The sequence below is a fragment of the Podarcis filfolensis genome (assembly GCF_964270895.1).
Source record: "Podarcis filfolensis genome assembly, chromosome: 12".
In the NCBI taxonomy this organism is placed as follows: Eukaryota; Metazoa; Chordata; class Lepidosauria; order Squamata; family Lacertidae; genus Podarcis; species Podarcis filfolensis.
The window spans coordinates 24,781,819-24,809,508 of record NC_139614.1 but is presented as its reverse complement, the minus strand read 5'-3'; the positions used below and the strand labels follow the sequence as shown (position 1 = coordinate 24,809,508).

Below are 27,690 nucleotides of genomic sequence, written 5' to 3'. Positions count from 1 at the left end.
GTTTGCTGACCCCTGTCCTATACTATCCTAGACATTGCTGAATCTGACATACCGATTCTGTGATCTCTTCTCCTACTTTTTGCTAATGTCATAGCTGACCCATAAGAGCAATAGCACAAACATTTATTTTCCCCACACCTGCAATTAACAAAAAACCCAACATAGCTGCAGTGATAAAACTCACTGAGTCATTGTGCAGTGCTTGCCTTTCATAGCTAATAACCACAGAAATTGGGGATGATTTATTACTTCTGTGCAATGAGCACCTATAAAGTAGAATCTCAGTGCAAGACTCCAGAACTCATTTTACAACAAGCCATTTTAGCGTTGCGGTAGCAGAGTATTGTTCCCCAGGTAAGATTCTTGATAAACAAACAAGAACAGTGAGTTACAAAATTGCCCTCTTTGTTCTGTTGCTAATTTCTGAGCTCAGTCTTCTGTTGTCCCCCTGCATTATGAACCTGTAGTCAGCTTAGTCAAATGTTCAGCATATATGGTGCACCCAACCTTTTCCTACACATTGAAATGGCAGTGGAACCTTGTTCTTTTATTTAGCTTGATAAAATAGTATCATACCAAAAAGAGATCTGTCTGTGCATGTGGATAGTTGTTTTGGGCCGTCTATAATTGGGGCATACATCCTTCAGAATGGAAGTTGGCAGTAGCAATCAACAGGGTGCCGCAGGTAGAGCAGCGTTGCTCACCAGGCATCCCAAAGGTGAGTGTCGCTGCCAGTTACGAAGAGGCGAGGCTGTCGTTCCCTCTGCTGCCTGCATTTCTTACTTCCTCTTGATCGAGGGGATGGGGGTGGCATCTCAGAATTGCCCTGCCTTCTGCCTGATGCTCTACGCCTCTCCCCTTCCCCCCTCTGAGTGCAGAGATTGTCTCACTCTCATGCACCTCTTCTTCCCCGGAAGGAGCTGGGAAGATGAGGTGAAGGAATGGGTGAGAATCAATGGATACTTGCCTCTCCCCCTCCCTGTCACTAGTCTCTGGTTCTCTGCCCCTTAGCAGTGGGCCCCATAGCCCACTGGGCCCCTCGTCAGGTTCGTCCTCTCCCCATTCTGTGCTACCCCTGGGCTCAGCCTCCTCCTGGTTCTGTCAGCCCTTGACAATGTTGTCAGTGTCCCCAGTGGCCATACTCCTGTTTTTAGCTCATTTGATATTTTTAGTTCTCCTACTCCCCATGTAGGTTAGAGAACAGGACATGATCCATCAGGAAAAGGGGGACAATAAAGGGGGATAAGAGAAGTGAAATTATTCACGTGTGTTAGAAAACTGAACAACTTCACTTTAAGGGGTCAAGTTTGAAATAGGGATAGCTATATAAGGGGAGGCAGTAAGAAGTACATTACTGGCAAACATGGATGGCAGCACATGCCTTGCTACAAGCATGTTCCTCAGGAGGGGAAGAATACACAGAATACATCCTGCATTTCATATAATTAGTTTTGAAATACAGATGTCCAAAACTGTTCATAAGTATCCTCTTGCAGAATTGCTCAGTCTGTATTTATTGCATTCTTACAAATCGTTTGTAACCCAAACAAAAAATTAGACAGATGTTTATTACAACTTAGAAAATTGTAAAGATGAATGGAGAAACTGGAAGCAACTGCTTCATAATTTCTGTGTTCATATAAATAAGCAAATATAATACTTTTCAGCCTTTCTCAGACTAATTCAGAAAACAGATAAGTGGGACATGAGCAAGTGAAACCATTGATACCAATAGGAGTAACTGATGGACCTGGCCTTCATTCTATAAATTTTGGGTTAATCTGGCATCCTTATATAATATCCTCAACAGGCTGCTCATATCAGGTGCATTCTTACTCACATCAGAAGTGAAAAGTATTAGTGTTGGTGTCAATAATGGGAAATGGATAATCCCTTTCTCAAGTAGGTGTAGTAGTCAGAGGCATATAAGTGGAATGCACCGTCGTACAACTCTGTCCCATGTGAAATAGTTTCTGTGTTTATCGTAAAATGCTGATAAGCTGCATTAATCAATGCTGTGCTTTGTAACAGTTTTCATTTTAATTGATATCAGGTATATTAAGATTGAAGATCGAGAATGTGAATTCAACAAGGATTTCCGTCTCATCCTTCACACTAAGCTGGCTAATCCTCACTACAAGCCAGAGCTGCAGGCTCAGACCACTCTAATTAATTTCACAGTTACAAAGGATGGTTTGGAGGACCAGCTGTTGGCTGAGGCTGTTAGTATTGAAAGACCTGATTTGGAGACTGTGAAGGTAAACCCACGTGTGAATCAGTCAGCTCTCTAGCACTTTCAGCGCCCTCTACAAAATCTGTGTATCTCTTGTCATTTGTACTGCTTACTAGTGAATATGATGGTATTATGGCATCACACAGTAAATCAGACTTAGCTTTGTGACGGCAATACTAAGTGGAAAATAATGCTTTCCAGTTGTCTTTAGATTAGACTAAATGTGTACGTTCAGGGCAGAGAATGCATTTCCATCACCTGACCAACTAATCTTACACCCTGTTTGTAGGGATTTGGTAGAAATTCAATTCATTTCTCATTTAAAGTTAAGCCTGTCTAATTCACACTTCTTGAAACGATGTGTGATCCAAAACAGAGCCATCCTGCCAGATTCATACTTTCCTGAATTTTGCAATGCTATTCTCAAGCCAGGTAATGTGTATAAAAATGCCTGTACTGGGGTAAACTGTGCATAGAATGCATATATTAGTGAAAATCACATACAGGAATTCATTATATTAAGTGAAATTGCTTTGCAAAAATGGATGCATTGGAAGAAATTTCATTCAAAACTGTACAGTACCTTGGAAGTCGAACGGAATCCGTTCCGGAAGTCCATTCGACTTCCAAAATGTTTGGGAACCAAGGCACGACTTCCGATTGGCTGCAGGAAGCTCCTGCAGCCAATCAGAAGCCACAGAAATCACGTCAGACGTTCAGGTTCCAAAGAACATTCAAAAACTGGAACAATCACTTCAGGTTTTCAATCATTCAGGAGCCAAAACGTTCTGACTCCTAAGGTGTTTGAAAACCAAGGTACGACTGTATATTGATACATCTTTGTGAGGACTTTAAAAAAAATATCATAAACTGATGCTGCCACATGCCGTTAGGAGTGTATGTCAGTGCTATAGATGAATGTTAGCAGGATAAGCCATCATACCAAAATTTTAAGTGGCTCTTGCATGCAAAAAAATAATACGTAGACCATGCTTAAATTCCATTAAACTTTAATAAGCAGGGGATAACAACATACCTTGCCTGTTGCACACAAGTCTGCCTGGGTATGCATTCAGGTGAACAAATATATAAATTAGGTAGTACACTTACACTGTGATAGTCTGTTTCACACCCAAAGATGGCTGGAAGCACTCATAGGCACATACAATGCACTGTGAGAATAGGTTCTAAAAACTTCTTCTTGCTATCAGTTATCCACATTTACAACTAAAACGTTTTCCATTGTGTTTGCCAGTCTCTTTTGACAAAACAGCAGAATGATTTCAAGATTCAGCTGAAGCGCTTGGAGGACGATCTGCTGTTTCGCCTTTCCGCTGCTGAGGGCAGTTTCTTGGGAGACACTGAACTCGTGGAGAAACTTGAGACCACAAAGTCGACTGCTGCAGAGATAGAGATTAAGGCACTTGCAGTTTTACTGTTTGATACTTGTCTATTTCAAAGCAACATGTTATGTCCATACAATGCCTCATGGAGAGAGCATTGTGCAAATCACAAGTGAAGACAGAAGGGGCAAGGCTTACTCCTTTCCAGTCATTTTGGCATCTGTTGAGGCTCAGAATAGTTTGGAGTTGGTGGGGTGGGGATAGATAGATAGATAGATAGATGGATAGATAGATAGATAGATGGATAGATGGATGATAGATGATAGAACTCCTTTCTCCATATTTCAAGGATCACTCATTTTGATGATGGAGCATTGAGTAAATGCAAAATAATGGAAGGCAATTTGTCCCACTTGGAATGGAGAGGGGCTTACTGTGGTGGTTGGATGAGAGTTGCTTACCTTTTCCCACTTTCCTTTCCGTTTAAAAAATGGGTAGCTAAACTCTAGCCCTTCCCTTGTTGTTGGACTACAACTCACTTCATTCCTAACCATTGACCATGCTGTCTGGGGGTGATGGGAATAGCAATGACATCTGGAGAACTTCCTGACATGTTACTGAAGCCACTGATAGGGCCTACAGCATATGAACACTAATGAAAGGATAAAAACGTAAGAAGACTACCTTCTGCCACCATGGAAACCATTTCAGGGATTGAGTTACAACTCATGAAGCTCCAATTCACCATAAGTGGCTCACCACATGAGTTCATTATTTTGGATATGATTTCTTCAGATGTTTGAAGATTCTTCTAGGATGGAGGCCCGTGTCTTTCCATCTTATATTTGGTGTAGCTAATCCCTCCTCTGCCCTCAGTTTGAAGATAGATTAAAATCTGTTGAAGTAGATGCTAGATTAACAGCACAGCCCTATTTATATAACAATGATGGTTTTCTTGATTTACTTTCAAACATGTTGTTCTACAGGTAGCAGAAGCCAAAGAAAATGAAGTTAACATTAACGAAGCCAGAGAACATTACAGGCCAGCAGCTGCAAGAGCATCCCTTCTTTATTTCGCCATTCATGATCTGAGCAAAATCAATCCCATCTATCAGTTTTCATTGAAGGTTTGTTGTCATCCTTATTCTGATACTAAAAAATAAACATAGTGTAGTAAACCTCATGAGATTTGCACTATTTTTCAGAAATGTGGAAGTGGAGACACTAATACTCATGTTTAGGTACATTCATTTATATTTGTACCCCAATTTATGTGACCAAGCACACTTTCTGAGTTTTGCAGTACATTAAAAGCTTGCAGTAACTGTTTGATCATAAGAGTTATGGGAAGGAAAAAAGAAAGAGGCATGTACGCTGTGCAAAAATGGCTCTGCCATACCACCTTCTTAAAAACTTCTTGATCTCCAGCTTCAAAGGGAGATATATCAGCAGGATTCAGTTTAGAAGAGGTTATCACAATATCAGTCAGAGCTGCTGACAGCATGTGTGTGTGTGTGTGTGTGTGTGTGTGTGGTTGTTGTTGTTTTTTGTTGTTGTTTTTTTGTGTGTGTAGGTCTCCTGAGGTTTCCCGAGGGCATTTAACAACTCCAGAGTGGCGTGTCCCTCTGGATCAGATAGGCAAGGCCCAAGTTTCTTGATTAAGCTGATCAACAGTGGCTGCAAATCCCCACTTTGGCAAGGAAGAAAGGAAAGCACGTTGAAGTGGGCCAGATCCTATTCCTCATCCCGGTCTACAGAAACAGGAAATGCAATGAATAATCTCTGTGCACCTGAGGTTTACAGTCTTATGGTGGCATCCAATGGCACCTGCTTGTGAGCATTGAACACCCTTTTGCAGATAGTAAACTCAGTCCTTTACAGCAGAATGCAGCAGAAGCAACTGTGGTTGGAATAGTAACATCAAAGATTTTATTTATAAAGCAAATAACAAAACAGCAAGACAACTCTCACATCCATCTTCTTCAGCAGAGGAGCAGAGAGAGGGAGGAGACATTTAAATAGTTCCCATACTCATACATCAATTAAGTAATTAAAGGCAACCCGCAACATTATGCAGTGTGAGAATGAGACATTACAATACTGACACTGCAGTGTAAATCTGCTTGTAGAATGTGGCCCCTGGTTTCTCTGCCCCCAAAATTTTTGTGTCCCAGAGGGTCCTCCACTCCTCCAGAGGCATTCAAAGGGAGATGGAAGGAAGGAGAAGCCCTCTTGCACAAGCAGATGTATACTTGTGCTACACTGAATCTACCCTTATTAGTTTTAAAAGTAAATACCTCTGCATTCCGACAACAGCAGACCAATCCAGAGATTACAGCAGCTAGTTTCGAGCAATTAGCACAGGCATAGGCAAACTCTGCCCTCCAGATGTTTGGGGACTACAACCCCCATCATCCCCGACCACTTGTCCTGTTAGCTAGGGATGATGGGAGTTGTAGTCCCAAAACTGCTGGAGGGCCGAGTTTGCCTATGCCTGAATTAGCAGCTTCTGTCTTTAAGAGATGGTAATTATGTTGTTGACCTTGTTTTTAAAGCATTCTGAATTACTGTGCTTTTGAATTATAGAAGCCAAATCCAGGTTTCAAAAATGTTCCTCAAGAAAAGGAAATTCTGATGTAATTCTGTGTTCCTTTAGGCTTTCAACACTGTCTTTCGTAAAGCAATTGAGCGAGCAGAAGCATCGGATGATATCCAAGGACGCATCTCCAACCTAACAGAAGCTATTACGTATTTCACCTTTCTTTACGTAGGCCAGGGACTTTTTGAAAGGGACAAGCTAATTTTTCTGGGCCAGACAACATTTCAGGTGAGAAAAAGCCTACTTTAATTGCTTGCATCAATTCAGACTAGAGATACACATGTTGGTACAACATAAGAACAGGGGAGAATTAGCATGAAAGACTCAGGGGATATGACACAATTGGGCATGCTCAGTTGTGTAGAGACTTAACTTCCAATCCCTCAAAGTTCCAATCCCTCAAAGTCCCTGCTTTAAATGTAGTTGAAAAGAATTTTGTTACTTCATTCAGTTTAATTATAAGTCAAAGCTAGACGAGGCAAATATTTAAGGCTTAGAAATTATTTGTATGGGAGACAATGTCTACCAGGAATTTCTCCTTTGGGAAGAGAATTTTTGTTCAGCAACAGATATTTAAGGTCATTATTTGTTACTCCAACTCATTATGCCCCTGCGGGGGGAATAGCAAACCTTTTCAGCATTTAAAGGAACAAATATTTGTTGGTAAATATTTATTTACCAAATAAAGTACTGAGCATGTCTAAGGAGTCTTTCCATAGTTTCCTATAGTCTGCTCTGCCAAAGGATTTTCAAAATATTAAAAACCTCCTTTTTTTTCATCAGAAAGTAGGTTGTCTTATTCAGGTGTGCACATTTTTTTGTATACTATTCCAAAGCAGATTGCATACTTTCACTTTCCAAGCTGTAAAATGATTAGCTCCTATGGTTGAGAGGGGATGAGGAACACCAGCAGATCTCTGCCATGGCCATGTTAGGCCCAATCTATACTCCTTGGCAGGAGTGCCAACTTGGCCCTGCGACCATGGGTGCCCGGTGCTGTGGGTGCTATACAGTGGGTGCCTGGCCCCGTCATGGAATTTTTTAGGTGCTCAGGCACCAAGGGCCCCAGGGGATTGGCACCTATGACTCCTGGCATTAAAAGCAGCAAGCTGACCAGTGAATGAATGGCTGTCTAGACTCCGTAGTATGCCCTTTCCAGTCTCACTATCCACCTCACTAGACTCTTCCCCAGGCTACTCTCACACAAACCCTGCTCTGCACTCGCCTGAAGTGCATTTGCCTCACTGGAATGTGTCCTTGTTGTTATGATAATATAATATAATATAATATAATATAATATAATATAATATAATATAATATAATATAATATAATATATAAATTTATTATTTATACCCCGCCCATCTGGCTGGGTTTCTCCAGCCACTCTGGGCGGCTTCCAACAGAACACTAAAATACAATAACCTATTAAACATTAAAAGCTTCCCTAAACAGGGCTGCCTTCAGATGTCTTCTAAAAGTTTGGTAGTTATTTTTCTCTTTGACATCTGGTGGGAGGGCGTTCCACATGGCGGGTGCTACTACCGAGAGGGCTCTCTGCCTGCTTCCCTGTAACTTGGCTTCTCGCAGTGAGGGAACCACCAGAAGGCCCTCAGCGCTGGACCTCAGTGTCCGGGCAGAACGATGGAGGTGGAGACGCTCCTTCAGGTATACTGGACCAAGGCCGTTTAGGGCTTTCAAGGTCAGCACCAAGACTTTGAGTTGTGCTCGGAAACTTACTGGGAGCCAGTGTAGGACTTTCAAGACCGGTGTTATATGGTCTCGGCGTCCGCTCCCAGTCACCAGTCTAGCTGCCGGATTCTGGATTAGTTGATAATGCCTCTTTCCTTCCTGAATTGTGTATTGAGAGATGTAACTGGTTGTGTGTGCCAAAAATTCACTTTGCGTGTGTGGTGGAAGGTAGCCTGAAGTCATGTCTATAGCCCTGCCCACTTTGGACTGTGGCCCCCACTCAGCCTCTGGCATGCAGCCCCAAGAAGGATGCCCATAATGTAACGCAGCCTTTGGGCAGGGAAAAATATATATTTGCTGCTGCTCTAGAAGCAGGGAAACCATTTTTGAGCCCAAAGGCTTTGTTCAATCCCAGGGACCACATCCACACCAGTGGTTGGCAGGGCCCGTGTTCAAGGACACATTCCAGCCAGGCCAAAATGCTCAAGGAAGGTGTGAACCAGGGCCAGTCAGGAGTGTGGTCTAAGGAGATGGGGACGAGTAGGAAGAGTCATGAAGGCCAGATAAGGAGCCCTGAGATGCCGCATTTTTGCCCCCAGACCTAAAGTTCCACACATACATATTTGAAAGGATGATTGCCTAAGAACTGTTCATTTGAGAAATGTGTATGAGTCCATTTTCTTCTTTTTTAGTAGTGCTGATTTCACATTTTGGAGTATTGCGAAGGGAATATATGGGTCTGACACTCCCTTCTCCTTTTCCTGTAATTTTGTTGGAAGCAGCCCAGAGTAGCTGAGTGCAGATGGGTGGGCTGGAAAATCATCATCATCATCATCATCATCATCATCACTATCATCATCATCAGACCAAGTGCAAAAAACGTATGTCTCACGGTATTTCCCAATTTTGTTCACTTCCTAGATTTTGTTGAGAAGTAAAGAAATAGAACTCACTGAACTGAATTTCCTGCTACGATTTACAATTGAACACACCTACAGAAGTCCTGTGGACTTTTTAACTACTCAGTCATGGAGTGCCATTAGGGTAAGTTTCACGACCAACCAGCTGCCTATAAGGAACAAACAAGTGGAGAAATATTAAAAGACAGCCAGCACAGCCAGCAGATCATTAAAACTCTCGGATAAAAACAAGGGAGGATAAAAGCCGCTTAAAACCACTTAAAACTTTGATAAGGGTAAGCGAAATTACTTAGTAACTACCTTCGTCGCCATGTTGGATCCGCCTCTCCCTATAAGGAACCAAGCAGATGCCTGCATATACCCCAACAGCTTTATGCTTAGTTGTGAGCACCTTTTACACTTTTTAATGCGCTTACTTCTCTACATTGCACAAAATACTCTGTTTTATATAGGAATGGCTTCTGTTTCTCTCCTGCTCCCACATGAAGAAGCAGGCTTGAGGGCCTTGCCATCTGCAACCCACTCCAGCATGCAGGATGTGAGCAAGGAATTACACTCCCCCCTCTACACACACACACACCACACTTTTCTGCTTCCATCTCAGTACCGAGAAAGACCTGGAAGCAGAGGACTGCATGGCTACCTGCCTGACTGCATTGCCACTTTTCTTTAGGGGCTTCTCTACCTTTCTCAGTATAATTAATTAATTAATTAATTAATTAATTAATTAATTAATATTTGTATGCCACCCTTCATCAGTAGATCTCAGGGTTATTCATAATATGAAGCACCCCCACCTGCTTGCTCACTCCCAGATCTCTTCTTCACAGGCTGTCATGTGTAAGAGCATGAGAACAGCCTGTTGGGTCAAGCCAGTGGCCAATCAGATGCTTGATTCTGTTCTCACAGTGGCCAATCAGATCATTGAGAGAAGCCTGCAAGCAGGACATGAGCACAACAACACTCTGCCCATCTGCGATTCCCAGCGACTGGTATGCAGAGACAGATGTCTCTGGCCGTGGATATAGAACATGCCCCTCATGGCTAGTAGCCACTGATAGTTTTGTCCTCCATGAATTTTCAGAAGAGAAGTAAGGGTGTCTACTCAGATGGGAAGGGAGGGCATGTTCAAACAAGGGAGACCATATATGAGAGAGGAGGAGCTGCTCTGAGTGGGGAAGGAAAAAACCTTTATGGTGCAGGTTTTGGACTAAAGTAGCTTGGGACTGCTTGTGGCCACCAAAGAAAACTTTGCTGGCTGTTTGTGTGCCTATAGATGTGCCACACTGGCAATGCCCACACCAAGGTTTAGTGGTCCATGGTGAAATTGCTAAGGTTTGGCGAAATCCTACACACTTTGGTATATTGCAAGAGAGTGTAATATGTGTGGTGGGAGAGGGTAAACAACATCTCAATAATTGCCACTTATTTCTCTCTTAGTGCGAACAGTTGACGTGTCAATAAATCAGGCTTGCCATTGTTCTGTTTCAGGCCATTGCCTTAATGGATGAATTTCGAGGATTAGATAGAGACATAGAAGGTTCTGCCAAGAGATGGAAAAAATGGGTAGATTCAGAATGCCCAGAAAAGGAAAAGTTCCCTCAGGAATGGAAAAGCAAAACTTCTTTTCAGAAGCTTATCATGCTACGAGCATTACGCCCAGATCGGATAACATATGCTCTGAGGTACTGCATGTTTGACTTTGTGAACTCCTTTTATATTTATCACATTCATTTATGTGCTCCATTTATTTATGCGTACAAGTTGCATGATCTGTCAAATCGCACTTACAGAAATAACTAAAAAAAAGCATCAAACACATCAGCAGATGGCTGTACACTGGCCATTCTAAATCTGTGTGCACGTCATGAGGTAATCCAGTCATATCATTCTCCTCCCTCCCAAACACTTTTCCTTTTGTGTCATACATTGTAAGCCTGTGGGCAGGGACTGTCTTATTTTGTTGTTGTTATTTATTGTTTGATTTGTAAGCTGTTCTGGGAGCCTTTTTGGCTGAAGAGCAGGATTTTAAAATTAATTAAATAAGTATCTAGCCACTTGTCTCACAGAACTGTCAATTCTACCACACCATTGCATTCTCTCTTTCTCGTTGTTTACGGTGATGTAGTGAAATACACACACTGAGTTGAACAAGGCAAATGATACATATGAAGTGACTGTTACATGGAGAGTCTTCAGCGCACTCTGGATTTAAAATACCAATATGAAACATCACTCATTTATGTGAATTAGACCTTAGGATTATGGCTCCTGGTTAATTTAGAAACAACAGTTCGTCAGCTGGGATGTTTTCCCTTCAAGCCATACAACAGAACTTAGCTCAGCTTCTTGGGTTTTCTACACGTTGGTGAAATGGAATATATTTGAAAGGATATTTAGGAAAATAGAGAATGTGAGACTTGGGACCTAGAAAAACAGCTGAGACACTAAGGATGTATGCCTCAACCACCTCTTTCCCATCAACATGTGCAGACTGTATGCTAGACTCTTAGTGTTCTGAATCAGGCTTCCCCAACCTGGTGGACTCCAGATATTTGGGACTACAAATCTGTTCAGCCCCATCCAGGGTGGCCAATGACCAGAATGATGGGAAATGTCCAAAACATCTGTATGGCACCAGGATAAGGAAGCTTTCTCTATATGTTAACATATGTTCATTATATATACATTATATATTTTTGTAGAAACTTTGTAGAGGAAAAGCTCGGCTCAAAGTATGTGGATGGCACAAGAATAGACTTGGCAAAATCTTATGAAGAAAGCAGTCCAGCCACTCCGATATTTTTCATTCTTTCTCCTGGAGTCAATCCTCTTAAAGATGTGGAGACACTTGGTATGTTTTATTGAATAGGTATTGTTGGGCTGGTTTTTAAAACATGGGCAGGTGAATTGGCAACATTCCAAATCTTGCAAAACACAAAATGCGAACAGAATTTGTCATGTTCATGTGGAATGCTATGAACCATGGTTTAATACTACATGGACAAACCTCACTGAGCCCTAGCAAAGTGTGTTATTAGGGAGTGTTGGAAAAGAGAATGCATGTTTGATGATGGAAAGGGCCCTCATTTTGACATGCTACATTCAGAGGCATTCTGGTAGGAATTCTGACATGGCTGTGGGTAACAGGAACTCTCTCCAATAGTTGTTAATGTTGCTGATTTGCAAAGTCCGCAGAGCTTTTCTTAATGCATAGTTTATGATTGGTAACAACAGGGGTTTGTGCTTTGAGTTAGACAGAGCGGGAGTCGGTCTTTAATTAATGCATGTTAAGCTAACACAAAAAAGCCCACAAATAGTCATTATCAAGGAATAAAGCAGATTTAAATTTGGAATTGTTTTCCTCAACAAGAGTTAAGTTTTAAAGATTTCCCCCTCTCTTGCCCTAGCCCTCCATTCACTCTGGAAGGGTGGATAAAAAGTGTGAGGCTATTAACGCTGCAGCGTGAAGAAATTTTTAGATTGAACATTCCTCTGCTTGGCATAATGCAGGCTCTTTTGTGCTGTTTCTTACCTTTTGAGTAGATGAGGGCCAGAGGGCAATTTTCTCCATGCTCATGTAATCTTGTGCCCCCTGTGACTAAATAATGGTCATTATACAAACTATATTCAATTGTATAAGAAACTGTCGCTTTGTACTTAGGATTACTATTCCCCACTGACTCTGCTGAGAATACCAGGTTAATACAGCTGTGACCTGACTGTGCTCAATTTAAACTCGGGCCTCACAAGGTGAGAGGCTTGCACATTTACCCACTGAACCAATCAGTTAAAAAACTGATGTGATAGCTACCACATGTTGCTCCCTTTTTTTATAAGGGAAATGGCTTGCACCCCCTGTACGAGTTTATAAAGCTCTGTAACAATACCTAGCATCTATCAAAATGTCAAAAGGTTCGTTATCTTAAAACCAAGGGAGCAGATTTCTGCAGGGTTTTTCCCCTAATACCAGCCATAAGGCTGCTGTTGAGAGCTCGCAATTTTGCTTGTTGAAATTGTGTTGAGTGACGAACTAATGTGTATTGTCCCAGTGATTGGTGAAATTAATGGGGCATTATCTTCCCCCCCACCCCTTTCCCTCCATCCCCTTCCTCCTTTCCACTTTTACTCGCCTCCCCACCTCTGTTGCTCCACTTGCAGGCAAAAAACTTGACTTCACAATTGATTCTGGGAAATTTCATAACATCTCTTTGGGGCAAGGGCAAGAGGTTGTTGCGGAAGAGGCATTAAAGAAAGCTGCCAGGCATGGGCACTGGGTTATTCTGCAAGTAAGTGTGAAATGGCATGATTTGACGTTCCTTGTGTGTTCTGTCGTGGGGCTTACTCTGCACATACTTAACCGGTGAAATGTCCGCCTGTAACAAAAAATCATCAACAAGAAACAACCTTCTAAGGAATTCTGAGAGAAGACAACTTCACCTAGCATTATTTCTTTTCACCGATCATGATAGCAGATCAAAGAGTTTGTAGAGTGGTTTGTGGGATTTGTTGCTTAACTTTCTGAAGTTAAGCACACAAAAGGCACCACCTGCTTTATTACTGCTTGATTCGTCCAAAATGGCTGCCACAGGAATGGGAGATCATCTTTCATCAAAAATATCTTTGAGGTTTTGCAAGATGGAGAATTTTCCTCTGTCCCTCAGTATCCATTATGCAGTGACAAATAAACTTGCAAGAGGAAAGTTAACAAAAAAATAAGGATTGGCGAACATGTCAATTTCATTGTTCCTCTTTTATCCAATCTTAAATTTCAGTCCTACACATTTCTACATCTAATTTTGCAAAACAGCATTTTTGTGCAAAATACACATTTTTATGTGCCACTCTGTCTCATATACACATTTATGTGAAGCAATTTTCCCCTATGTAATCTGTTTTTAATATTATTTTCATTAATGTATGCATTTATATTCACACTTTACCATTGTATATGCATTTTTGTACGCATTGTTTGGCTCAAGAATTGCATTGCAAAGTTCAGATAACTACAAAGTTCAAATGATGGCTGCATTTTGGTTCACATATTGTTGTGAAAAATGTGAATTTTGTAAGTTCACCTTTACATATGAACAGAATTGTATTTGTTCCCTACCCCTACTAAGGGTGGGTGGCATGCATTTTCTTCCATGCAAGCATGTGTGCATAAGATCCACACATGTCCACACAATTTTGGGGAAGATGTCCAAAGAAAAATATCCAGCTATGGAAAAGTTCTGTGCCTCTATGTCCAGGTCATTGCTAGACTTTGGGACCATGATACTTAGCAGTCAGACATTAGTACTTTTTTCAGCTTCTGATTTGTCGCTTTTGTTAATCGTCCCAGCGTTCCTAAATCCTACTGAACATTATCTGAGCTCTGGAGAGAGTTAGCAGGCTTAAGTGCATGGGTGGTTATAGTTGACATGATTTATATATGCTAGTGCTTAGCAAATCAAGGCCTAATAGCACCTAGAGATAATGAAGTCCTTCCTAATGTAACATATTAAAATAAAGTCTCTATCTTTTACTCCTCTCTGAAACTTAGAATTAAATCATATTTGGAGTATTAGCTGTTTTGTTCTTGTTATGCAACTGAGATAATGAAAGCTACATTTAAAATAATAAACTTGCTCTTATAATTGAAGTTTTGCATTCTCTCAAACAGAACATACACCTCGTAGTCAAATGGCTAGGGACATTAGAGAAGCTACTGGAGGAACACAGCAGAGAAAGTCACCCCGACTACCGTGTCTTTATAAGTGCAGAACCAGCTCCAAGTCCTGAAGAACATGTCATACCTCAAGGAATATTAGAGAACAGTATTAAAATTATTAATGAGCCCCCTACTGGTATGCTGGCAAATCTTCATGCTGCTCTCTATAATTTTGACCAGGTGAGGAGAAAATGTTCACTGGTAGTTTTGCTTTATTTCTTCTTCAGAATGCGGCATTCTGGGTGAGGGGGGAGCACTTGCACTGCCTACCACATTGGATTGTAGGGTTTAGAAATTTATTTATTTGATATAATTTATATACTGCTTGGTTGTAAAAGTGTAAGAAACACTGTTTGAATTTTAAACAAGGTTTCTGTCTGTGGCGTTGCAGGCGCCCTTGTCGGCCATCTTGTCACAAATGCCTTTCTCTGGGAAACGACCCCGTTTGCCCTTTCTCGTGACAAGGCAGGGAGGAAGTGGCAACAGAGAAGTGACCAGTGCTGTTGCCACAAACCAGAAATCAGAAAAAAAAACTAATGAGGGTTGAAAGGAGGAGGAATGGGGACAACAGCTGGGAGGAGGAACAGGCAGTAATAAGAGGGGTGGCAGCAAGAATGGAGTGCCCATCTTAGGAGGTGTAGCCCTTTTTTGCTGGTCCTGCAAACTTACTTTCAGTTTTACCTTTTGCTAAGATGAAAATATTAATAGATTCTTATTGTTGCTGTTTAGGTGTCATTAATTCTAGTAAGAAAACTACAGTTGTCGTCTCTAAAGCTTGTTGGTGATGTGATAGAAATACTGTTGTTTTTTCATAGTCCTTTGTTTTAACAGGATACACTTGAACTGTGTACCCGGGAACAAGAGTTCAAAAGTATCTTCTTTTCCCTCTGCTACTTTCACACCTGTGTTGCTGGGAGACTCAAGTTTGGACCTCAAGGATGGAATCGAAGATACCCTTTTAACGTAGGAGATCTCACCATTTGTGTCAATGTCCTCTACAACTACCTGGAAGCAAACTCTAAGGTAACAACTTGGAGACCAAGTGTCTTCTGGCCAAGATGGTGGTGATGTTTTTTGTTTTGTGTTCCTTAGTTTTAGAAGTGAACAAGGGAAGGTGAAATATATTTCTTTAGTGAAATGGTTGAAATGTGTATCTGTTGTTGGGTATACAAATTGGGCAGATCAAAGGTTTTCCACAGAAGATGCTTAAATTTCATAACATAGGTTGAACCAGTTGCACACTTGGTGGGTTTACTAAAGTAAGTAAGGAAGTAAGTGAGTAAATAAATAAATAAATAAATAAATAAATAAATAAATATGCCCTTCATTATGTTAACGAAAACAGTGCTTTACATGTGCATATATGCCAAATTCATTAGGCAGGTAATGAAGCATTTTGCACAACTGTAATTACATACAGCAGTCCTGACAGTTCATAACATTGCATTAATAATCACTACAATTAATTCTGATGATGGAAGCAATTTACAGCACGTCACATATATAAATAATGGTGTATTTCCTTCATGTGTCGTTGTTATGTATTAAGGAGGCCACCTTGTTGTGACTTTCTCAGGAATGTTCCCCTTGAGTTCAAGTTTAAAGCTAGATGAATGATTTACTCTGTTTTGAGATTGGTTGCCAATCGGAAGATGCAAAACCATTCAGGTGTTACCATTCATTAAATCAATTACTCACATATGTAGCAAAGGTAGGTTAGTACTTTCTAAGTCTAGCAAAGACTTAGTAGGTTGGTACTTGCACTTAGGCACATGCAATTTGGTTAGTAATTAAGCTATCCAGTATTCTCACTCTAGCCTGGGAATTAGTTTTGTGCTACTTGCTTACTTGCAATTGCAGTATGAATCGGAATACTGCAATTTCTAGCTTTTCCAGATTAGATAAATAAAAAAACTGGATATCTACTGTGAATCGGTTATTTTGTGAAAATGATATTCGGTGTCACCATTTCAATAAGCGTTTTATTCTATAGTGATGCACATGGGACTTGATGCAAAACATTGCAATTTTTTCGAACATCCCTATGAACCAGGAGGCAAGTGGGAAAATATCCTTAATTGGTTCCTAAGCTGTTGTGGTCATGAAGGTTCTCTCTCACTCTGACCAAGGCAGCCAGGCCTGGTCAGGGGTCTCACTCATCCAAACTGTTCTACCTTTAGTCTCAAATCCCCTGAACTTAGTGAGCCAGCAGCCATATTTGGGCCTGGCCTGCCCTCTGAAGGAAAGCTAAACAAAATTATCCACCCAAAGTCCTTCCACAAGTCCAGCATGGGGAGAACACAAAGCATAATGGATAATTTTTACAGTCCTCATTTACCTTTTCCCCTTCCCCTTACATATTCTTACTTAGTAAGACATATACTCAGTAACTGACAATGATGGGGCATTGCTGTTCACCTGACCTCTGATTAGTCATGTAGCTGCTGCTTACTAGAAGGCAGAGGAAAGGAAGTTGAACCAATGCATGTCAGATTGTCTCCATCAGCGCCTTTGCACTGTGCTGACCTCCCTGCCGCTTCACCCCCCTTCTCTGTCTGCTAGTAAGTAGCAGCAAGGCAACTGATTGGAGGTCAAGTGAGCAGCAGCATCTCCCCATGCCGTCTATTGCTTTGTATCTCTGGGTTCCCTCTAGGGTAGCCACATGTAAACAGGGATCCTGCTCCTTTAATAACTCTATAGAAGAGGGAGTTTCAGCAGGTGTACTTTGTCAGGACAAGCGACATGCACTTCCCTCTTCTCCATAACTATTAAAGGTGCAGAAGGCCTGCTCCCCCCCCTTTTTTTTTTTTTGCATCTGGCTCCCTTAGTTCCCTCCTATATTTGGAAAACTTCAGTTTGTTTGTCTGTGGTCGTATTTTGCTGCCAAATCATTGGAATGAGCCCACCAACTTTACAGTTAATGACTGCAAAACTGGTTTTACAAGCACAGTCCTGTCTATGCAGAAATTCACTGGGACTTATTCCCAGGTAAGTTGCTATAGGATTACTGCCTTAGTTTGCAGTTTTGTTTAAGCAATATATACTAGACTAGGTTTCATTTCTCATTACGATTCATCTTTGTCTGTTCCAAACCACTGCCCCTTAGTACTTTTCTCCTTTTCTGCATTGTACTTCTCATGTGCCACTTTACTGCCTTTTGTTGTTGTTGTTGTTTAGTCGTTTAGTCGTGTCCGACTCTTCGTGACCCCATGGACCAGAGCACGCCAGGCACTCCTGTCTTCCACTGCCTCCCGCAGTTTAGTCAGACTCATGTTTGTAGCTTCGAAGACACTATCCAACCATCTCGTCCTCTGTCGTCCCCTTCTCCTTGTGCCCTCCATCTTTCCCAACATCAGGGTCTTTTCCAGGGAGTCTTCTCTTCTCATGAGGTGGCCAAAGTATTGGAGCCTCAGCTTCATGATCTGTCCTTCCAGTGAGCACTCAGGGCTGATTTCCTGAAGAATGGATAGGTTCGATCTTCTTGCAGTCCATGGGACTCTTAAGAGTCTCCTCCAGCACCATAATTCAAAAGCATCAATTCTTCGACGATCAGCCTTCTTTATGGTCCAGCTCTCACTTCCATACATCACTACTGCGAAAACCATAGCTTTTACTATACGGACCTTTGTTGGCAAGGTGATGTCTCTACTTTTTAAGATGCTGTCTAGGTTGGTCATTGCTTTCCTCCCAAGAAGCAGGCGTCTCTTAATTTCGTGGCTGCTGTCACCATCTGCAGTGATCATGGAGCCCAAGAAAGTAAAATCTCTTACTGCCTCCATTTCTTCTCCTTCTATTTGCCAGGAGGTGATGGGACCAGTGGCCATGATCTTCGTTTTTTTGATGTTGAGCTTCAGACCATATTTTGCGCTCTCCTCTTTTACCCTCAATAAAAGGTTCTTTAATTCCTCCTCACTTTCTGCCATCAAGGTTGTGTCATCTGCGTATCTGAGGTTGTTGATATTTCTTCCAGCAATCTTAATTCCGGCTAGGGATTCATCCAGCCCAGCCTTTCGCATGATGAATTCTGCATATAAGTTAAATAACCAGGGAGACAATATACAGCCTTGTCGTACTCCTTTCCCAATTTTGAACCAATCAGTTGTTCCATATCCAGTTCTAACTGTAGCTTCTTGTCCCACATAGAGATTTCTCAGGAGACAGATGAGGTGATCAGGCACTCCCATTTCTTTAAGAACTTGCCATAGTTTGCTGTGGTCGACACAGTCAAAGGCTTTTGCATAGTCAATGAAGCAGAAGTAGATGTCTTTCTGGAACTCTCTGGCTTTCTCCATAATCCAGTGCATGTTTGCAATTTGGTCTCTGGTTCCTCTGCCTCTTCTAAATCCAGCTTGCACTTCTGGGAGTTCTCGGTCCACATACTGCTTGAGCCTTCCTTGTAGAATTTTAAGCATAACCTTGCTAGCGTGTGAAATGAGTGCAATTGTGCGGTAGTTGGAGCATTCTTTAGCACTGCCTTTCTTTGGGATTGGGATGTAGACTGATCTTCTCCAATCCTCTGGCCACTGCTGAGTTTTCCAAACTTGCTGGCATATTGAGTGTAGCACCTTAACAGCATCATCTTTTAAAATTTTAAATAGTTCAGCTGGAATACCATCACTTCCACTGGCCTTGTTATTTGCAGTGCTTTCTAAGGCCCATTTGACTTCACTCTCCAGGATGTCTGGCTCAAGGTCAGCAACCCCACTACCTGGGGTGTACGAGACATCCATATCTTTCTGGTATAATTCCTCTGTGTATTCTTGCCACCTCTTCTTGATGTCTTCTGCTTCTGTTAGGTCCTTACCACTTTTGTCCTTTATTATGGCAATCTTTGAACGAAATGTTCCTTTCATATCTCCAATTTTCTTGAACAGATCTCTGGTTCTTCCCATTCTGTTGTTTTCCTCTATTTCTTTGCATTGCTCGTTTAAGAAGGCCTTCTTATCTCTCCTTGCTATTTTTTGGAAATCTGCATTCAATTTCCTGTATCTTTCTCTATCTCCCTCGCATTTTGCTTGCCTTCTCTCCCCCGCTATTTGTAAGGCCTCATTGGACAGCCACTTTGCTTTCTTGCATTTCCTTTTCATTGGGATGGTTTTCGTTGCTGCCTCCTGTATAATGTTGCGAGCCTCCATCCATAGTTCTTCAGGCACTCTGTCTAGCAAATCTAAATCCTTAAACCTGTTCCTCACTTCCACTGTGTATTCATAAGGGATTTGATTTAGATTGTATCTTACCGGCCCAGTGGTTTTTCCTACTTTCTTCAGTTTAAGCTTGAATTTTGCTATAAGAAGCTGATGATCCGAGCCACAGTCAGCTCCAGGTCTTGTTTTTGCTGACTGTATTGAGCTTCTCCATCTTTGGCTGCAGAGAATATAATCAATCTGATTTCGATGCTGCCCATCTGGTGATGTCCACGTGTAGAGTCGTCTCTTGTGTTGTTGGAAAAGCGTGTTTGTGATGACCAGCTTGTTCTCTTGACAGAACTCTATTAGCCTTTGCCCTGCTTCATTTTGCTCTCCAAGGCCAAACTTGCCCGTTGTTCCTTTTATCTCTTGATTCCCTACTTTAGCATTCCAATCCCCTATAATGAGAAGAACATCCTTCTTTGGTGTCACTTCTATAAGGTGTTGTAAGTCTTCATAGAATTGGTCAATTTCAGTTTCTTCAGCACCAGTAGTTGGTGCATAAACTTGGATTACTGTTATGTTAAAAGGTCTGCCTTGGATTCGTATCGAGATCATTCTATCATTTTTGAGATTGCATCCCAGTACTGCTTTCACCACTCTTTTGTTGACTATGAGGGCCACTCCATTTCTTTTCCGGGTTTCTTGCCCACAGTAGTAGATATGATGGTCATCCGAACTGAATTCGCCCATTCCTGTCCATTTTAGTTCACTGATGCCCAGGATGTCAATATTTATTCTTGCCATCTCATTTTTGACCACATCCAACTTACCCAGGTTCATGGTTCTTACATTCCAGGTTCCTATGCAATATTTTTCTTTACAGCATTGGACTTTCCTTTCGCTTCCAGGCATATCCGCAACTGAACGTCCTTTCGGCTTTAGCCCAGCCGCTTCATCAGCTCTGGATCTACTTGTACTTGTCCTCCGCTCTTCCCCAGTAGCATGTTGGACGCCTTCCGACCTGAGGGGCTCATCTTCCAGCGTCATAACTTTTATATGCCTGTTGTCTTTGTCCATGGAGTTTTCTTGGCAGGGATACTGGAGTGGCTTGCCGGTTCCTCCTCCAGGTGGATCACGTTTGGTCAAAACTCTCCACTATGACCTGTTCATCTTGGGTGCCCTGCTCGGCATAGTTCATAGCTTCTCTGAGTTCTTCAAGCCCCTTCGCCACGGCAAGGCAGTGATCCATGAAGGGGTACTGCCTTTTACTTTTTTCTAATACATGCATTTTAGGCAGTTACTGTATTGCAGAGTAGGGTTACAAAACATGCTACTGGAGCCTACTAAATATAGTGCAGCCTACTTCTAATGCATAACTTTGTGAAGCCCTAATGTGGCTGGTACAAATCTTCTCTATTAAACTTGTTTCTCTAATTACATGATCAATTTCACTTTACAGATTTCCTTCTGTGTAGTTTTGCCCCCTCGGGGCATTTGCTGCTTACTTTTACAAAGGCCACGAGACCTTTGGGATGGCTGACTGCACTTTCTTCAGTCTTTTATTATTGATTTCTGAAAAGCTGGAGAACTTTGCTCTGTACTAAAGCAATCTACCTAATCCAGTAGTCTTCTGCTGGTCCAGAATAAACTCCAGCACCAGAGTCTTTCCAACTTAAGCAAGCAACTGCATGAGTAGGGATTATTTGGGGTGGGGGTAGATTGTCTGGATTAGGTGGTAATGGTATAGTAGGATTTAGTGTGCAAGATCTAGTATAAAATGGCATAAAGTGTTATGGAAAAGCTTGAAGGACAAAGCATCCATGTTAACTTCTGAAATTTATTTTACAAAGCATAATAAGAAAAACAAATTCTCATGTTAGTCTTGAAATTAAAAAAATCCTTCCAGTAGTACCTTAGAGACCAATTAAGTTTGTTATTGGTATGAGCTTTTGTGTACATGTCACATCTTACATAGTGGCTATGTCCACACATCATGCCAAACCAACCTTCTCCAATTGTGTGCCTTCCAGTAGTTTTGGGTTTCTGCTTCCATCAATCCAGGCAAAACAACTAATGGTGAGGGATTATCTGTTGTGTTTAGCAAGTTGAGGTGTGCATGGACATGGTTTAGCAAGAAGGACTTGTAGCAAACATCTAGCTTCTCCACTGCCATGCCTCAACCCTCAAAGAGAACTTCAGAATCTCCAGCCATCCAACCTAGGCTCCCTTAAATTCGACTTGTCTTGTTGTCCATACCAGGAATCTTGGTTGATCACTAACTGGTTGATTTCAAAACAAGCCAGTGGAAGATGACTTGTTGAACTAAACCAGAGTTGGGAATAAACTGCAATCCCTGGTGCTGGCAATGCAACAAACCAGCTGACTTGAAGGGAAACAATTAAAAATCTCCCAAAATCTGCCTCCTGGCTGTGAGGAAGGAAAGCACAAGCTCAGCTCACAGTTCTCTTCTGTTTGTGCACATATTGCTATACGATGGTTTAGCATACTACTCAAGCATGGTCACTGTTCTCAAAGGAACCCGCTGCAGCCACACAGCTTTCTTCTGAAACAGGAAAACAATGAAGTCTTGTAGCACCTTAAAGACTTGACAGAATTTATTGTTGTATAAGCTTCTGCGGATTAGAGTCCACTTTCTCAGCTGAATTGCGTTACACATGGGAAGAGTGGAGAGCAAAATTCTAAGCAATGGCTGCAAAATGAAAAAAAAGGTACAGCCAGTGACAATTCTGTGCACTTTTATGATGAGCAAGTTATAATTCCCTGCAGCAGTAGTTGATGCGACACAATCATTGTAGCTTTGCTGTCTTAATTATCACTGGGAAAGGAAGCAATTTTCTTAACTGAAAGCAAAGAGGATAGAATCAGGTGCCTTGAAAAGTTTTAATTTTTATTGAGTTTCGCAGCCACTGGGCTCCACTCTTGACCATTTTTGTTTTTGTTCTACCTGTGTTTATTTCATTTAAGCACACACACCTACCAATGGCAGCAGAATGTGTCAGTGGTCCCATTATGATTATGTGCTTGTAACCACACACACACACACACACACCACTCTTGGGATAATACGATACACTTCGTGCTGATGAAATCCATGTTTTATTATGCCAGAGCTATGCCAAGTGACTTTGCTGTGTCCTCCTTAGAAAGCTAACTGGTTCTTTAATTACATATTCCATTGTATTCCATAGGTTCCCTGGGAAGATTTGCGTTATCTCTTTGGTGAAATTATGTACGGTGGACACATCACTGATGACTGGGACCGCAGACTCTGCCGCACGTATTTAGAAGAATTTATGAAGCCTTCTCTGGTAATGTATAGATTGGGGGAGATGAGAAAAAGTTTGTAGACTAAATGTTAGGAAGAACTTCCTTACAGCATGACCAGTTCAACAATGGAACAGACTGCCTCAGGAGGTGGTGGGCACTTTTGTTAAGAGATTTTTTCAGCAGAGACACCTTCCAGGGATTCTGTAGCAGTAGATTTCCCGCACTGGCAGCTTGTCAGACCATTTGAGGTCCCTTCCAACGAAGATTCTCTTCCACTTGCATTAGCGACATTGGCAAGCAATACATCCTGGTCTTAAAAGGCACATCACAATCTTAAGTGTGCTTAGAAGTAAATACACATGGTTTTGATGGAATTTATTTCTAGGTAAGTGTACTCAGGGTTGTGGCACAAAAGTGTAATCTAGGCCAGAATCATTTCTACATAACGCAATCAGTTTCACTGGGGTTTAAGAATGCCCAGATGGAATAGCAACCTAGCTGTTCTGTCTTTTCCAAAAGTTAACCATTTATCTAGAGGCAGTAGGGGATGGCAAGTAGAGCATCAAAAGATCATTTCTGCTATGCAACACAGATAGCCCTAAGGACATTCCATTTCCCCCCATTGATTCCGCAGTTGGAAGTGTGTGCAGTGGTTTGAAGTGAAGTGAGTTTGCTTGCATCTATTCACTCTGTAATGACTAGGTTTTCATGTGTCACAAAGCCACATTCAGTTTAGCACAATTGGAAGTCAATTGGAAGACCCGGGAGTGAGTTACCATGGAGATGGGAAGGATAAACACTACTGTACTTCTGACCTCCATGGAAGCTGATTTCTCTAAATGACAGTTAAGGTCATGGGGGCATGTGGGAAGCTTATTCCGCTGGTACCTCCTCTGCATCTAGCCCATGGATAAGAATTACTATTTCTAGACCAGGCAGTCCATTAACCTTCAAAAGCTTGAACTTTCATTCAGATGTGTGTCAAATACAGGTACAGAACCTGAAAGAAATGGTGGGAATTAGGTGCTCTTAGTTAACTAACCCTAGGTGCAGGTCTACTTACATATTCAGAAACAAGATAATTCATTTCAGTTCAATTGGACAATGGTCTCCTGCAAAGCACACCAAAAGAAACAAAAATTCCTTCATTGACAGGCAAGGTAAACGTAAGCAATGGCCAATGGATATACCACATTTGTCTTAGTTTTATGCTTAACTGGGATCTGGCATGTGTCTGTATTTATTTGCATTTGTTAACAGGGTAAAGTTGCATTTAATCATTAAGGTAGTCAATAGATCATGCATTTTGTGAAGCACCTAAATGGGACTAGGCATGTATTTAACCAAATAAAACACTGCTGATTGATGGCTAGATAGAAAGGCAGGATTGCAGCCTTAAATATTTTAACCCAAAGCCGCTGGGTGGTGGAAGGGATTGAACTGCCTTGTCCTAAGCTGTTCAAAGTGAGAATGGGTACCTTCTCAGGATCCATAGGATTGTACCCTTCAGTAATAAAATAGCCCTAATTATAGCAGATATAAAAGGTTTACACAAAGTGTGAATTGACGATAAGGAAAACATTCTTCTTTCAAAATATTCAAAAAATGCAGGTTCAAAACTGAAGGAATTCCTACTGTAAGTTTTTTTTATAAAACACACACACACACACACACACACACACAAAAACCAACCCAGAAATGTTGGGTTGACTTTTTTTGTTTTTCCCTTTATATGCTCGCACCCTACAGTTCTGCTGCAGATTGGTAATTACTACACTCCTGTTAGGGATAAGACTGCAGACGCGCTACATGCACAAGGCCATGCAGACAGGTGCATTTTGATCACAGTGGGAAAATACTGGGGTTTCTCATCAGCAAGCACATAATGTGAGGATGTCTTTGAGAAACCTGACAGAGCCAGGTTTCCTGAAAGCATCTACCGTACATAGCTGTGTAAAAAATGCACGTATAACACATCAAATATACACATTTTTTCACAGCCATAACAGGTGGAGTTCCCATGCATCTATGGTAGAATAGGGTTTGTAGACTTCTAAGTTTTGCTTAGAACATTTGTTTTCAACAGCTTGAGCCCACTCTCTCCCTCAGCAAACTTGGGATCCTCTGTGCCAACAGAATTAGAGCCTGGTCAGCCCCCCCCCCCAAGAATTTCAAGAGGGGTGCAGCTTGCCCACCGGACATTCCCGTGGCTGGTTCTACCTGCAGCTGTGGCAGGCCCCGCTGGGCATACCTGCCTTCATGCACGCACTTCTTTCAAGCCAGTCTATTCAGCTCCTCCTAGTTCCTGGTTGTCACCCCCCGCATAAACATTCCATGGATATCGAGTCATCATTGGGCTATTTGAGTTGGTCTCTCCCCCCTCCCCCCCCCAGGTTTTTTCCCTGGACCAATCTAAAAATTACCCCAAGTTTTCTTATTCTTTCCTCTTGTGCATAGGTGGTAGTTTTGCATAAGCACTGAAAAACTTGGACCAGAAGTTCCTGTGGCATGGAGAAGGGGGTGGGGAAATTAGGGTTGGAATTCAGAATCATGCTAGTAATGTCATTCCATCAGAACAAGCATATCTCTTCCCCTCTTCTCTGCCACCGCCCCTGCTGTTCTGGGGATTTTTGCAATCCCTCAGAGCCAATTGTGGGGCGCACATGGGGAGGACAAGGGAAAGCTCCATTGTGCGAGCAGGATTCATTGCAGTAACTCCCACTAGCACAACTATTGAGTTGAATCCAGCCCTGTGTTTAATCTGTTTCTTAGTCTGCTGCTGTCATCAAAGGTGTGTCCCATGAATTGACTCTGCTTAAAGACATCTTGAGTTTTTAAAGACCAGATTGTCTGAAATATGCAAAATGAATACTCAACATCATTTATTTCCCCTCCCTCCCATCAACTACAGCTTGAAGGCGACTTTGCATTGGCTCCAGGTTTCCTTGCTCCTCCCAATTTGGATTACTCAGGATACCACAAATATATAGATGAAATGCTTCCACTTGAAAACCCTGTACTGTATGGTCTTCACCCGAATGCTGAGATAGATTTCTTGACAGTTCTGTCAGAAAACCTTTTCAAAACACTCTTGGAAATGCAACCCAGAAATCTACTTGCTGGAGAGGTATCAGGACAGTCAGTAGAAGAAAAGGTGAGATTATGGTGCACTGCAAAATCTTAGTTCCATAAGCTTATTTTGACCTCAATACATGGCTTGCTATGTAGGAGGAAGCTTGACTGAATCTTACCTTTGGGCAAAAACGTTTTGCCATTATGGTCATAAAGAATGTACAACAATCTCTGCGATTCCCTCCTTCCCCGGGTTCCAGCCAGACTTAATTAAAAACCAAAACAGGTTTCAACACAGGAAAATTCAGCTCAGCACTGACAGTACATTGGCCATTGGTTTTTAGATCACATTTTTTTTCAGTTGGAGTGCTTCTCCTGTGAGAAGTGCTAGTCCTATGTTGGTGGTGTGGCCTTGCCCCCTCAAGTGAAGGAAATGCAAGTGAACAATCCATGTGTTCTTAGTCCCAGTTCACAAAGACCCCAGGATGATTACAAGTAATTTTTCACCTTCTGTTATGCTATCATAACAGCATAACAGGGTGAAAAGGGTGTGAAAAGGGTGCTGCCCTTCAACACCCAGTTGTGTGGAATGGGAGGGGAGGATAATGTGTATAAGCCTTCAAAGGCCCTGGTTATGATTCTACAGTAGTGCAGAATAATGCATAGCTAAACAGAAAGCTACTAGGAAACACAGCTTTTAGTAAGGAAAAATACCTACTTAGCATAATTGAAGGGGTTTGTACATTTGCAGACTCCATTTTGGCTAGTAGAGAGGCCTGCTTCTTTAAGTGTGGCATCTATCAATACCACACTGCAGAATTAGAGGACATGAGTGATGAGTGAATTATAAATTAAATTGAAGACAATTTAATTTGAAATTGGGACACACTAATCCAAGTTTCTCTTTTTTAGCTTGTTCTCCCCCTTCTAAATGCCGAACTGGCACTTTTAGCATGCCACATAATGGGCATTCTGTACTTGCCACGAATCAATCTCTCAGTGCAACCACCTCTACTCTTTGAAAGTCCCTCTTAGTATCAGGCCATCTTTGCTGTGATGTTTTTGGTGCCTGCTAAAAGCTTACTAGTTTAGGCAAGCCTACCCAGACATGTTAATGCATATATTTGTTTTAAAGCAGGTAAGATTTATTTATGTTGCTTTATGTAAACCATTTTAAATGTTTGTTATATATAAATTTTGCAAATAAATATCCTTTAACTTCTGCCTCCACCCATCTAGCATCAACAACCTGTTCTACAGAGTTGGTTATATCTGGTGTTGTGCAAGAATTCTGCCAATGTAGCAAAGATTCAGAGGTAGCTGGGCATTAGCAGCAGCAAAATATTAAACAAACACACCAAGTGGCTTGCAGGGCACATACTGGAGGGACTTTCAAGGGAACGTACATGTGGTCAAGCAACTGGTGATTTTGCTTTGCATTTATTTTTCAAGGTGAAGAATGTCCTGGATGAAATTCTGGAGAAGTTGCCAGAGGAGTTTAACATGGCTGAAATAATGCAAAAGTCTACTATACGAAGCCCTTACATTCTTGTTTGTTTTCAAGAATGTGAGAGGATGAACATTCTCATTCAAGAGATACGGAAGTCGCTTAAACAACTAGACCTCGGTCTCAAAGTAAGAGAAATATATTTATTATGAAAACGTATTTAAAAGAACTTGGGATTTAATTTTTCTCCCTCCAA

At 41.6% G+C, this 27,690-nt stretch overlaps 1 protein-coding gene across 4 annotated transcripts in view; it reads left to right on the top strand.

Annotated features, from left to right (window-relative positions):
* The window catches only part of DNAH11 (dynein axonemal heavy chain 11), a 143,273-nt gene that overhangs the window by 111,969 nt on the left and 3,614 nt on the right, over positions 1-27,690 (top strand). For all 4 annotated transcript variants that reach the window (XM_083578396.1, XM_083578397.1, XM_083578395.1 and 1 more), the window contains 13 exons: positions 2,054-2,258; positions 3,489-3,653; positions 4,563-4,703; positions 6,233-6,403; positions 8,787-8,909; positions 10,277-10,470; positions 11,491-11,639; positions 12,947-13,074; positions 14,451-14,678; positions 15,330-15,521; positions 22,837-22,956; positions 25,827-26,069; positions 27,440-27,622. In XM_083578396.1, coding sequence (XP_083434522.1) covers positions 2,054-2,258; positions 3,489-3,653; positions 4,563-4,703; positions 6,233-6,403; positions 8,787-8,909; positions 10,277-10,470; positions 11,491-11,639; positions 12,947-13,074; positions 14,451-14,678; positions 15,330-15,521; positions 22,837-22,956; positions 25,827-26,069; positions 27,440-27,622 — 2,242 coding nt within the window. The remainder of the gene's footprint in view (positions 1-2,053; positions 2,259-3,488; positions 3,654-4,562; positions 4,704-6,232; positions 6,404-8,786; positions 8,910-10,276; positions 10,471-11,490; positions 11,640-12,946; positions 13,075-14,450; positions 14,679-15,329; positions 15,522-22,836; positions 22,957-25,826; positions 26,070-27,439; positions 27,623-27,690) is intronic.